The following is a 12,494-nucleotide window of genomic DNA, read 5'->3' as shown; positions in this document are numbered from 1 at the left end:
ATATATATATATTAAAACAATGCATATGATAATATTAAACTCTTATTTTTGTGGTAAAGATATAAATTTCCTTCCTAAAATTTCCACTAATGTACATTTATACAGCACATTACAAAGGGCTTGGTCTGCATAAACGTAGTACAATTATACACCACCATATCATTTGCAAGGGTGTTTTCTTCTTTTTCAGAAGTCACATAGATTACATACAGCTTTTGTTGAACATACAATCAATATCTTCACTATGAAGGTTTTGCACTTAGGTCAGTTAACCCGGATGTATGACCATATTGACAATACTCGGATGTAAACAACAGCATGGATTGCACGTTTCTTCTAGTTTATGCTGTCTAAACCTCGGAAAAAAACATGTGGAAGCTGCTAAATCATATAGAAAAGTACTTAGTAAGCAGGAAAGGGCGCAATATTTCAACAAACTAAAGTTACTAGGTGGTAAAAATACATACGAGCAGTATTTATTAAGATATTAGCCTAATATTTCACCTACCTGACCGGAAATGATAAGAACAAACATAAATACTGTCAAGATTCTTGTCCTGGAAATTCTGGTAAGTTTGGCCAACCACAAACGCCTTTTGTTCCTCAGTTTTTGTTTTAACTTTTGGGCAGTATATATGTTTTTCCTGGTCCGACCAATTAGTACAATCGTGGCCAAAAGTTTTGAGAATTACATAAATATTGAAAATTAGAAAAGTTGCTGCTTAAGTTTTTATAATAGCACTTTGCATATACTCCAGAATGTTATGAAGAGTGATCAGATGAATTGCATAGTCCTTCTTTGCCATGAAAATGAACTTACTCCCGAAAAAAACTTTCCACTGCATTGTTAAGAAGGTTTCAGGGCATCCAAGAAAGTCCAGCAAGCGCCAGGATCGTCTCCTAAAGAGGATTCAGCTGCGGGATCGGAGTGCCACCAGTGCAGAGCTTGCTCAGGAATGGCAGCAGGCAGGTGTGAGTGCATCTGCACGCACAGTGAGGCCAAGACTTTTGGAAGATGGCCTGGTGTCAAGAAGGGCAGCAAAGAAGCCACTTCACTACAAAAAAAACATCAGGGACAGATTGATCTTCTGCAAAAAGTATGGCGAATGGACTGCTGAGGACTGGAGCAAAGTCATATTCTCCGATTAAGCCTCTTTCCGTTGTTTGTTTGGGGCATCTGAAAAAAGGCTTGTCCGGAGAAGAAAAGGTGAGCGCTACCATCAGTCCTGTGTCATGCCAACAGTAAAGCATCCTGAGACCATTCATGTGTGGGGTTGCTTCTCATCCAAGGGAGTGGGCTCACTCACAATTTTGCCCAAAAACACAGCCATGAATAAAGAATGGTACCAAAACACCCTCCAACAGCAACTTCTTCCAACAATCCAACAACAGTTTGGTGAAGAACAATGCATTTTCCAGCACGATGGAGCACCGTGCCATAAGGCAAAAGTGATAACTAAGTGTCTCGGGGACCAAAACGTTGAAATTTTGGGTCCATGGCCTGGAAAATCCCCAGATCTTAATCCCATTGAGAACTTGTGGTCAATCCTCAAGAGGCGGGTGGACAAACAAAAACCCACTAATTCTGACAAACTCCAAGAAGTGATTATGAAAGAATGGGTTGCTATCAGTCAGGATTTGGCCCAGAAGTTGATTGAGAGCATGCCCAGTCGAATTGCAGGGGTCCTGAAAAAGAAGGACCAACACTGCAAATACTGACTCTTTGCACAAATGTCATGTAATTGTCGATAAAAGCCTTTGAAACATATGAAGTGCTTGTAATTATATTTCAGTACATCACAGAAACAACTGAAACAACGATCTAAAAGCAGTTTAGCAGCAAACTTTGTGAAAACTAATATTTGTGTCATTCTCAAAACTTTTGGCCACGACTGGACAGCCAAAAATATGACAATAATTGACCATTTTCAGCAGCAATAATCAGCAAAACATGCAAGTTTTGTCTGGTTTCAGTGGCATTGTTTATGTTCAGTACCACCAATATGGCTGATTGATGACGTGTCATGAAAACACTCTATTAACTCAATAATTAATATACTACCAACCTGAACCTTCTTTAGCAAACATATGCATTTCTCCCTGATGTCTTCATAAGGACACCGTTTGGAGAGCATCAGGACATGAGCCAGGAGAGCGTTGAGATCACTGGGCAGAGTGTCGACCATGGCTGGGGGCGAAGAGGACTGTGGGTCCGGTCTCGGCCCCACAGCCTCTATTCTCTTCATCACCTCCTGGTGAATGAGCTCCATCGCTGCATGTCTGGAGCTCGAATCTCGACTGGCCAGAGCATCCCACCTTCCCGCAGCATCTCTCACATCCATCACTGTAACAGTCTACTATTCTTCAACTATACACCTGAAATACTGAACCATGCATGGGAGAAAAAAAATATGTGCCAATTATTTATATAGCTAAAATAATCCTAAACCAATCTTCTCTGCTTCAAGCTGGCAAAGGAATTCAGCAAATCCCTGCAGAAATGGTCCATATTCTGCTAGTATAAACAGACTGCATAGACATGTCTTAGCAGGCATTATACAAATTATGTGTATTTATGCTGTGCTGAATGCTTTACCTAACAAAAGTTGTTAGGGCTTTCGTTGTTTAAACAGAGGAACTGACACATTTTCAAACATCCTGGACAATAATTATCCATAGTTTTCTATAAAAACTGGTTATTTTACCAAAGAAACACTGAGTATGATATTATACAGTACAAGTAGACACATTGCAAAAGCCGTTAAATGACGTTCAATCAAGTTGTGTAATTAAGCAACAAGCAAATATACATCAAAGCTTACACATTTAATAAAGTCACAGTTATGGACAGTAATTATTAAGCGCGTACTATTTTTTAAAGAAATGTGCAAAATATGTCAGAAATGAATACTTACCAAATTCACATTCTCTCTAGTCGTCCCCGCTGCCGTTGAATGAGACCTTCCTGCGCTCTGGCTCTTCAGTCGATTTCAGTTCTTTGCACAGTGGCTTGAGTTAACAAATGATTGACAGCAATCGCAGTCCAATCGCGTTCCTCAAAAAAACTAATAGGCGGAGACATGCGCACAGCGCACCAATCAACAACTAGTAAGGCGTTCCTTTCAGGCCGCGCCTCCCAATGCTAATAAAAAGGGAATTGTAGTTCAGGCGCTCGTTAATATCAACGTTCTACTAGTGACGCAAAAACAACACAGAACTACAAATACCAATAGCCAGAAAAAACATTGGGAACTGCAGGGGCCCCGCCACCACTTGTTTATCTCAAAACCCTTATGATTAATGCAAAGCTTTCACCAGATATTTATCTGTCTTATTCAATGAAAGTATGTGAGCTAATCTTTAAAAACAGAATAGGTGTGACTATGCCACCTCTCACTGTTTTGCAAATATGAGCTTCTTTGTTTCTCTGTATTAGTGTATGAAGCATCTTCAATAAAAATAGAACTGTAAATAAATCAGAATGTTTGTTAATACAGAAATAACTAGAAAGATTCTTTTTTTTTTTATTTAATAACCGTCCTAGACCTTGAGGTTATGTCTGGGCCCATAGAATTTCAGCATTGTCAAAGCTGTCTAATTTTATATAATGACAAGGTGCCAACTCACTTTATTGTTGAAAGTATGTCATCTATCTATCTATCTATCTATCTATCTATCTATCTATCTATCTATCTATCTATCTATCTATCTATCTATCTATCTATCTATCTATCTATCTATCTATCTATCTCTGTCTGTAAACCAACTAGCCTAACTGTATTTCTCTATATTGTAGAAACTATGGTCATTGTGTGTGCAAAAGGAACCACGGAGGGCGGTAAAAGAAGAGGGAAGTTTGAAACTGGGCGGCGCTGTCGGCTACAGCTGTTGACATGACACTCTGCTAATTCGTCTGTACCTCGATGAATACATCGTTTATTCTTATGTGTAACAAAGAGGCTGATTCATAATGGATCATTTCAGAGATCAGGTATATATGCTTTATGCTAAATTGGGGCTATATTGCGGTTGTTATCATTAGCGATGTTTACATTGACGTATCACAGTCGTTAGCCTTAATAGCTTATTCACATTTTGTACTGAGCACCCTACAGCAACAGTTTTGGGTTCGTGAAGCGTTTACGTAGCCTAGAAAGAAGCTCACTAGTTTTTGACACACTGCCATTTATTTATTTTTTAGACTTTAAAGCGTTACAGTGTGTTTATACAACAGTGTGGTTAGCTTGCATCTTTTGTTAGTGATTTTGGTTTTAAACAATGGTTCTTAGACTACATTGTATTCTTTGACAACCTGGAAAGACAATAACTTACATGTAATTGTATCTTTATCGTTCACTCATTCAAATGAATGGTTTTCACCATAAAAATGAATAATCTGTTTATTTCTGAATTACAGAGTCTAAATCTGGACTCTCCATCTAAACAGAGTTATGTTGGCAGTTTTTACCAGCCTCCAGAGAGGCTGTCAAGACCTCTGTACATGAACACCGCCACACAACCGCTGGACAGAAAGAGCTCAGGTGTAAAGGACATTAGCCCACAACTTTATCAAACAGTACCTGATGCTGGAAGCAGAGGTGAGTTATTAGATGTTGAGGACCATATGCAACTGGACCACAAAACCAGTCATGAGGGTCAGTTTTTTAAAATTGATAGTTATACATCATCTGAAAGCTGAGTAAATAAGGTTTGTTAGGATAGGGCAATATTTGTGAGATATAACTATTTGAAAATCTGGAATCTGAGGGTGCAAAAAAATCTGAATACTGAGATAATCACCTTTAAAGTTGTCCAACTGAAGTTCTTATTACTCATCAAACATTAAGTTTTAGTATATTTACAGTAGGAAATTTACAAAATATCTTCATGGAACATGATTGTTACTTAATATCCTAATGATTTTTGGCATAAAAGTGAAATTAGATCATTTTGACCTATACGATGTGTTTTTGGCTATTGTTACAAATATACCCGTGCTACTTACGACTGGTTTTGTGGTCCAGGGTCACAATGTAACCAAATATTTACCACCAAATGTTAATGTTTCCTGTGTTTGAACAGCAGTGATATCAGCCCTGAAAACACTGCAGGAGAAGATGCGACGCTTGGAGCTGGAGAGAGTTCAGGCAGAGAGGAACGTCCAGCATGTCTCTCAGACTGTTCAACATCAGAAAGATTTTTCTGCACAGAGAAAACCGGATCACAGCACACAAGAGAATCACTCCTCACAGAGGAAAGGTAAAAGTGTTGCACAACAGGTTTTGATCTCTTGTCATAATAATAGAGGGTTTGCGCTTACGTCACGGTTTCGTCAGTTACCCAGATGCATGGAATATTGGAGATACTCGGATGTAAACAGTATCATTAATTTGACAGTTAATGTACTACTGAATACGTTGCTCTGCTAATTTATGCTTCTAAACCACAGAAAAAGTAAGTAGGAAAGGGCGCAATATTTTGACAAACTAAAGTTAATAGGTGGAAAAGATATGTACGAGCAGTAATAAGTAAGATATTAGCCTAAATATTTCACCTACCTGACCAGAAATGATAAGAACAAATGTTTTCAAGATTCTTGCCCTGGAAATCCTGGTTCAGTTTGGCCAACCACAAACATCTCCATGATTTGTTTTAACTTTTGGCAGTCTATAGTATTCCAAATGTTTTTCCCATTCCGACCGATTAGTACAGCCCAAAACCATGACAATAATTTACCATTTTCATCAGCAGTAATCATTCGTTTCATTCGTTTCAGTGGCATTGTTTACGTCCAGTGGCGCCAATATGGTCGATTGATGACGTGTCTAGAAAATTTAGCTCATTTAGCTAATCTGTACTAAATTGCAGGGTTGCCAGGTTTTCACAACAAAACCTATTCAATTGCTACCCAAAACTAGCCCAATCATGATTCAGTGGGGGTTTTTTGTTGGGGCAACACAGCTAAGTTGTCTTTTGCCTCTTCTTCTTTGCAGAGCTGGTTTCTAAGCTTCACTCCGCAGAAACACGCTGCTCTCTGCTGGAAAAACAGCTTGACTACATGAGGAAAATGATCGAGTGTGCAGAGAGAGAGACAACCACTCAGACAGACAAGCAGGTAAGCAGACAGACAAAAGTAAAAGAGTTTATGCACTATATTCGCAGAGCTTAAACATTTTGTAAATTCTCATATAAAAAGGGCTTTCAAACTTTCTCTTTATCTCTCCGTTTCTCCTTTTGTCTGTTCTGATTGTTCTTTAGGACTCTGTGTACAGGGAGAGCACATATACAGACCCACAAATGCAAGCACATCTCAACAAATTGGAAAGACTGGAAAAGGAGTATCTAAGACTCACCAGTACACAGTCTGTGGCTGAGGTACAAACATATGATATGCACTCAATATAGAGGGTCACGGTTTGGTCAGTTATCCAGATATTGGAGATACTGAGGTACTAATGTACTACTGAATATGTTGTTTTGCTAATTTATGCTGTGTAAAGCTTTGAAAAAACGTGGAAGCTGCTAAATCATATAGAGAAGGACTTAGTAAGCAGGAAAGGGCATAATATTTTGACAAACTGAAGTTAATAGGTGGTAAAGATACGTATGAGCAGTATTAATTAAGATACAAGCCTAATATTTTACCTAACTAATTGGAAATAAGAACAAACATGAATGTTGTTAAGCTTCTTGCTCTGGAAATCCTGGTTCAGTTTGGCCAATCACAAATGCCTTTTGTTCCTCAGACAGTTTTTTTGCTCTCTTGTCCTTGATTTGTTATAACTTTTGGCAGTCTATAATACTCCAAATGTGTTTCCCGGTCCGACCGATTAGTACAGCCTTAAACATGACAACAGTTGACCATTTTCAGCAGCAATAATCGGCTACATTTGTGAGTTCCCTTCAGTTCAGTGGCATTGTTTACGCTCAGTGCTGCCAATATGGCCAATTGATGTGTCGTGAAAGCACTCAAGTAATTGGGAGACTATTTTTTTTTAATCTGTTTTGGTGTCTTTCATCTGTAGAGGAAGATTGATCTCCTAGAACAGAAACTTTTAGAGGAGCAACATGAACGCAAACTTGTGCAGGAGAAAGCAGAGGAGGTAAAACAAATGGCAAACACATTTTCAATGACTTATAAATCATGTCAGCTTTCCCCTCAGAGAAAAAGCTTTTATCCAAAAGCTATGTTTAATATTCATGCACTCATGTTGTCTCTTTGCTTTTCTTGGCATCAGTTGCAGCGAGAGCTTGAAAACAATCTCCTCTCGCTTTCTGCTGTGACTCAACCTAAAGGCAAGAAAAAGAAGAAAGAAAAGGCCTCTTGCAAGGTAAAAAAAAAAAAGCTTTGCAGTAATGTATAGTGAGCACAGGGTGGCAGTATATTTACAGAACAGAAAACCACATATGTAATCTGTAATGAGTTGTGTTAATGTTTTTTTTTTTTTTTGTCACATTATGTCAGAAGCCCTCCTCAGTGAAGGTGGATGCACCCACCACTCCTAAGGCCAAACGTCTCCCATTTGTGGCTGGAACAGTAAGTATGACCTCACCCTGACACAACATAACTTGATTATTCATTTGCACATGGGTATTATTATTAAATATTAAGCAACAGCTGTTTTCAGCATTCATGATAATAATGAAAAAACGTTTTCTCTCTCTTTCAGTCAACAAGTCCCAGTCACTCAGTCAATGCCAATGTTCAGAGTGTGTTGCACCTGATGAAGCACAGAAACCCACGGCTGTGTGAGAGAGTCAGCGCACTGCAGAAGTCAGTTTCTGAAAACCAGCGGGCCCAGCGCAGACCTCCGTCCTCCCCCAGCAGAGCATCTTCTTCACTGGGCAGCCTTTCTGATCTTCTGCTCGCCCTACAGGATGAACTAGGACAGATGAGCTTGTGAGTCACACCATATTGACCATGGACTGATCAAGACTAGTTTTGTAATGCATTGATGGGGAGAGTAGGATATAGGGGTGTGCGATATGACGATTTTTGATCGTGGACGATTAAAATGTCTCCACGATCTGCTTTTGAATAAATATCGTAGTATCGTCCTACAGTGTGCCTCCGTCTTAATATACTGTACATTCACTCACGGGACACTGCACTTATTCATATTCGCGATCACAAAAGTACATTATTTGAATGTGCTTCAAAGTCTTGCCGGTAAAATAACGCCATTTGGTCCGCGCGCTGTTCTGGCATGCGCTTCATGAGCGCGTAAACCTGAAGCACGTGCGCTAAAAGCCTGTCAAACAGCACCTGATTAATAAACTGAGCTATCTTTGGCGTTTAATTTGCTTATACTGTCAAAAACACGCAAGGATTACATTTAAACACAGTTGGTTGTCTAAAGTGAAAGTTCACTGTTAAGAGAAAAACGGATGCGCGCCTGTATAGATGCGTGCAGCTCTGTGACAGAACTAAACATACTGCCGATTGTTATTAAAGGGACAGTACACCCAAAAATGTTGTCACTCACATGTCCTAAATCTATATTAATTTTTTTCTTGTGCTTAACACAAAAGAAGATATTTTGAATAATGTGGGTAACAGTAGCTGGTCCCCGCTGACTTAAAATAAATAAATAAAAAAGATGGAAGTAACTGGGGACCCAGCAACTGTTTGGTTACCCACATTATTCAAAATAAGTTTTATGTTCAGCATGTTTTATGCTTAAAAAAATGCGAGAGTGAGTAAATGATGACAGAATTGTCATTTTTGGGTGATGATACGCTAATAAAACAAAACAAAGGAAAATCACTCACTGCTCTTGACTGAAGAACTTCAGTACAGTTGCTTTAAATGTTGCTTCTATGTATAATTTATGTATACAATGTATATAGTGTTTTATTTTTATATTTGTTAATTAAATTTCTTGAATGCTACTGATAAATACACCGACTGTACCTGAAAATTAAAGCACTGTTTGTTTTATTTGTATAGTATGTGTATTTGTAACATGTAGCTTATCTTTGTTCTTATTTTTTAAAAACAAAGAAAATAATGACAAAGATTTTTTTGTCTTCGCCCACTTTGGCTTAAATATTTGCCATTCTTTTTATTTTATATTTTGTTACCTTGTAAGGTTTTGGTTTTAAAATAGAAAAAATAATTTGGCTGTACTACTCAGACAACTTGTAAAAAAGTAAAACCAACATGACAAAGAATCGGGATAAAATCGTGAATCGTGATATTTCTTGAAAAAATCGGGATATGATATTTTTACCATATCGCCCACCCCTAGTAGGATACATTTTTAACATTGTGTGTGTATGAGACAGTGAACACCAGGAGCTGGTCAAGCAGATAGATGAGACATCTAAACAAGAGCTTCGTGACGATCTGGAGCGAGAGCTGGATTGTCTGGTCAAGAGAATGGAGGAGAAAGCAGCTCAAATCTCCAAACTGCGCAAACATCAGCAAACAGTAAGCTTGTACTTTAACTTAGACTTTAAAGGGATAGTTCACCTAAAAAAAAAAAATAAATAAAAAAAAAAAGTCACCCTCATGACATTCCAAACCTGTAAGACCTTTTTCTGAACATTTTTGATGAAATCCAAGAGCTTTATGACCCTGCATAGTCAACTGAACTGTTCAAGCCCCAGAAAGGTAAGAAGGACATCATTAAAATAGTCCATGTGACTTCACAAGAGTATGATGCATGTGTGTCAAAGCCTGACATGGAATTTTTTTTTGTGCACAAAAAGTATTCTTGTAGCTTCATAAAATTAAGGTTGAACCACTGACGTGCTTACGTGTCCTTACTACCTTTCTGGGCCTTGAACGTGGTAGTTGTATTGCTGTCTATGTAGGGTCAGAAAGCTCTCAGATTTCATCAAAAATATCTTAATTTGTTCCTAAGATGAACAAAGGTCTCACAGGTTTGGAATGACATGAGGGTGAGTAATTAATGACAGAATTTACATTTTTGACTAAACTATTCCTTTACGTTTTTTTTCTTCTTTGTAATAGTATGTAATTAAAAACGTCCTACAGAAAACACTTACAGTTGAAGTCAAAAGTTTACATACACTTTGCGGTATCTGCAAAATGTTAATTATTTTACCAAAATAAGAGGGATCATACAAAATGCATGTTATTTTTTATTTAGTACTGACCTGAATAAGATAGTTCACATAAAATACATTTACATATAGTCCACAAGAGTAAATAATAGTTGAATTTATAAAAATGACCCCATTCAAATTCTTAATACTGTATTATTACCTGAATGATCCACTGCTTTTTTTTTTTTTGGTTTTGTTTAGTGATAGTTGTTCATGAGTCTCTTGTTTGTCCTGAACAGTTAAACTGCCCACTGTTCTTCAAAGTAGTCCTCCAGGTCCCACAAATTCTGTTTTTTCAGCATTTTTGTATGTTTGAAACTTTCCAACAATGACTGTAAGATTTTGAGATCCATCTTTTTCACTGAGGACAACTGAGGGACTAGGTTCAAACGCTCACTGATGCTTCAGAAGGGAACACAATGCATTGGGTGAAAGAGCCGGGGGTGAAAACTTTTTGAATTTGAAGATCAGGGTAAATTTTACTTATTTTGTGAAACATGTAAGTATCTTCAGTAGCTTCTAAATGAAAATAACTCTGATATTTACTTAGGTAAAATAAGAAAAATGTACACAATTTCATTCTGTTCAAAAGTTTTCACCCCCTGGCTCTTAATGCATAGTTTTTCATTCTGGGGCATCAGTGAGCATTTGAACCTTCTGTAATAGTTGCATATGAGTCCCTTAGTTGTCCCCAGTGTGAAGGGATGTATCTCAAAATCATACAGTCATTGTTGGAAAGCATTCAAATACACAAAAACGCTGAAAAACCAAAGAATTTGTGGGACCTGAAGGACTTTTCTGAAGAACAGCGGGCAATATTAACCGTTCAGGACAAACAAGTGACAAGTATTTTGTATGATCCCTCTTATTTTGGTAAAATAATTAACATTTTGTAGGTTCTGCAAGGTGTATGTAAACTTTTGACTTCAACTGACTGTGTGCATATTATGCTGTTTTTATTTATGTAGGTTCAGAAACTCTCCCAGCCATCAAGTAGCCCCAGACAGAAACAGCAGAAGCTATATAGGGCTGCCAGTGTAGAGGGAAAAACCAGGACACAGAGTGGGGTACAACCATTGCCACCGTCCCCTGTCAAAGCCTCAGCCAGCAAGGGACAGAAACAGAGCGGGAACAGTCAAGAGTCCCTGAGGCTCCTCAAAGAGACACAGAAACTGTGCTCTAGTCTCCGCAGACAGGACATCACATGGGAGACATAGGTACATTGTCTGGAAACACACCTGATATTTGTTTTTTGTCCTGATTCATCTGCATCTAAATCCAAAAACCTATAAAAATCTGTCACTTTAATGAGCTTTATCATTTTTTTTATTTCTTTTAATATTTTTGTTTGAATAATAAGTTGTAAATAAAATGTCTACGTATATTTTAAAGCACAGGACAACTTTTTTTTTTTTATTTAGCTGCAGACTGAATTCTTACATTTTAACGCATTCTGCACAGTCACTAAAAAATGGGAAAAAAAAGGCTGTTGGTAAGACTTATTTATTTCACTTACTCAAAGTTTGGGAAAATAAAACCTGGAAAGGCAGTAATGACGATGAAAAACGTGAGGGAAAAATGAGTGTTCTTGCAGCATCAGCTTTTGTGTGGTTTCTTTCTTATGAGATTTACAATCAGCTGACACATCGTTTCCTCCACTGTTTCCACAACAAAATGATCACATTTTCCGACATCTGATCTTGTTACAGCCACAAATGATGACAGTCACCAGACTGATGGTTTACACCTTGAGAAACCACAAATATAAAAGAGGAGAGCAGATGACAAAAATGAACAAAAGCGTTCTAAATGTAACCAGGCAGAAAAGGTAGACTCTGTGTTGTTCAGACGGTCTTATTGGATTATGCTTTATGACACAGAACAGATTCAATCAGTATTCAATAAACTCATTTGAATTCAGGAAGCACTGGCAACACACACAGAATGTAATATCATTGATTCTTGGTGCTCACAGCCCTTGATTATGGCGAGATGATGGCATCGGCATCGGTTTTGACTTGTTGATACAATGGCGGTGCATCATGCAGCATGTTCGTGTAATACTGCATTTCTCTGAAATGATTCATAACCCTTATGGTTACGGGGGAAAACATTGTATCCGAACACGTGCACATCCTGTCCAGAGAAGAAATCTAACCATTTGATGCAAAGTAAGCAAGAACAGAGCTGACCCTCAGGGTGAGCGCTTATCCTGTTAGTTAAACATTACAGTGTGTTTTAAGGACTGTTTTCTAGGACACCGTGACATTGAAATAGATTAAATATAGTTCAGGGATTTAAAAAACAAAAACACTGGACTTTTGTAAACTTATTATTTCAAAGCTCTTTATTCTAAATAAAATCAGTTCCTCCACCTGTATTCCTAGAGTATATACAGTTGAAGTCAAAAGTTTACATAC

At 37.9% G+C, this 12,494-nt stretch overlaps 2 protein-coding genes across 2 annotated transcripts in view; one reads left to right on the top strand and one right to left on the bottom strand.

The window, feature by feature from the left end:
* The window catches only part of sesn1 (sestrin 1), a 73,852-nt gene extending 70,881 nt beyond the window's left edge, over nt 1-2,971 (bottom strand). The window contains exons 1-2 of the mRNA XM_073853157.1: nt 2,916-2,971; nt 2,067-2,384 (exon numbers count right to left, since the gene is read on the bottom strand). Of these exons, the coding sequence (XP_073709258.1) occupies nt 2,067-2,342 (276 nt within the window). The 5' untranslated portion in view covers nt 2,343-2,384; nt 2,916-2,971. The remainder of the gene's footprint in view (nt 1-2,066; nt 2,385-2,915) is intronic.
* An 898-nt stretch (nt 2,972-3,869) lies between these two features.
* On the top strand, nt 3,870-11,366 carry cep57l1 (centrosomal protein 57, like 1). The gene is made up of 11 exons (XM_073817068.1): nt 3,870-3,991; nt 4,418-4,598; nt 5,083-5,259; nt 5,994-6,115; nt 6,259-6,375; nt 7,026-7,103; nt 7,239-7,331; nt 7,466-7,537; nt 7,671-7,900; nt 9,289-9,433; nt 11,043-11,366. Exons 1-11 carry the CDS (start codon nt 3,971-3,973, stop codon nt 11,289-11,291), a joined length of 1,485 nt encoding a protein of 494 aa, XP_073673169.1. The 5' UTR covers nt 3,870-3,970; the 3' UTR covers nt 11,292-11,366.
* The last annotated feature ends 1,128 nt before the right edge of the window (nt 11,367-12,494 follow it).

Source organism: Garra rufa, chromosome 13 (genome assembly GCF_049309525.1).
Source record: "Garra rufa chromosome 13, GarRuf1.0, whole genome shotgun sequence".
Taxonomy (NCBI): domain Eukaryota; kingdom Metazoa; phylum Chordata; class Actinopteri; order Cypriniformes; family Cyprinidae; genus Garra; species Garra rufa.
Note: the sequence above shows the minus strand (reverse complement) of the source record. Positions and strands in the feature narration are given on the sequence as shown.

What these genes read in the sequence shown, in the direction of transcription:
- cep57l1 (XM_073817068.1), top strand. Translation starts at nt 3,971, where the DNA reads ATGGATCATTTCAGAGATCAG. An exon ending in CCACTCAGACAGACAAGCAG is followed by an intron (nt 6,116 to 6,258) that starts GTAAGCAGACAG and finishes ATTGTTCTTTAG; the next exon opens with GACTCTGTGTACAGGGAGAG. An exon ending in GAACTAGGACAGATGAGCTT is followed by an intron (nt 7,901 to 9,288) that starts GTGAGTCACACC and finishes TGTATGAGACAG; the next exon opens with TGAACACCAGGAGCTGGTCA.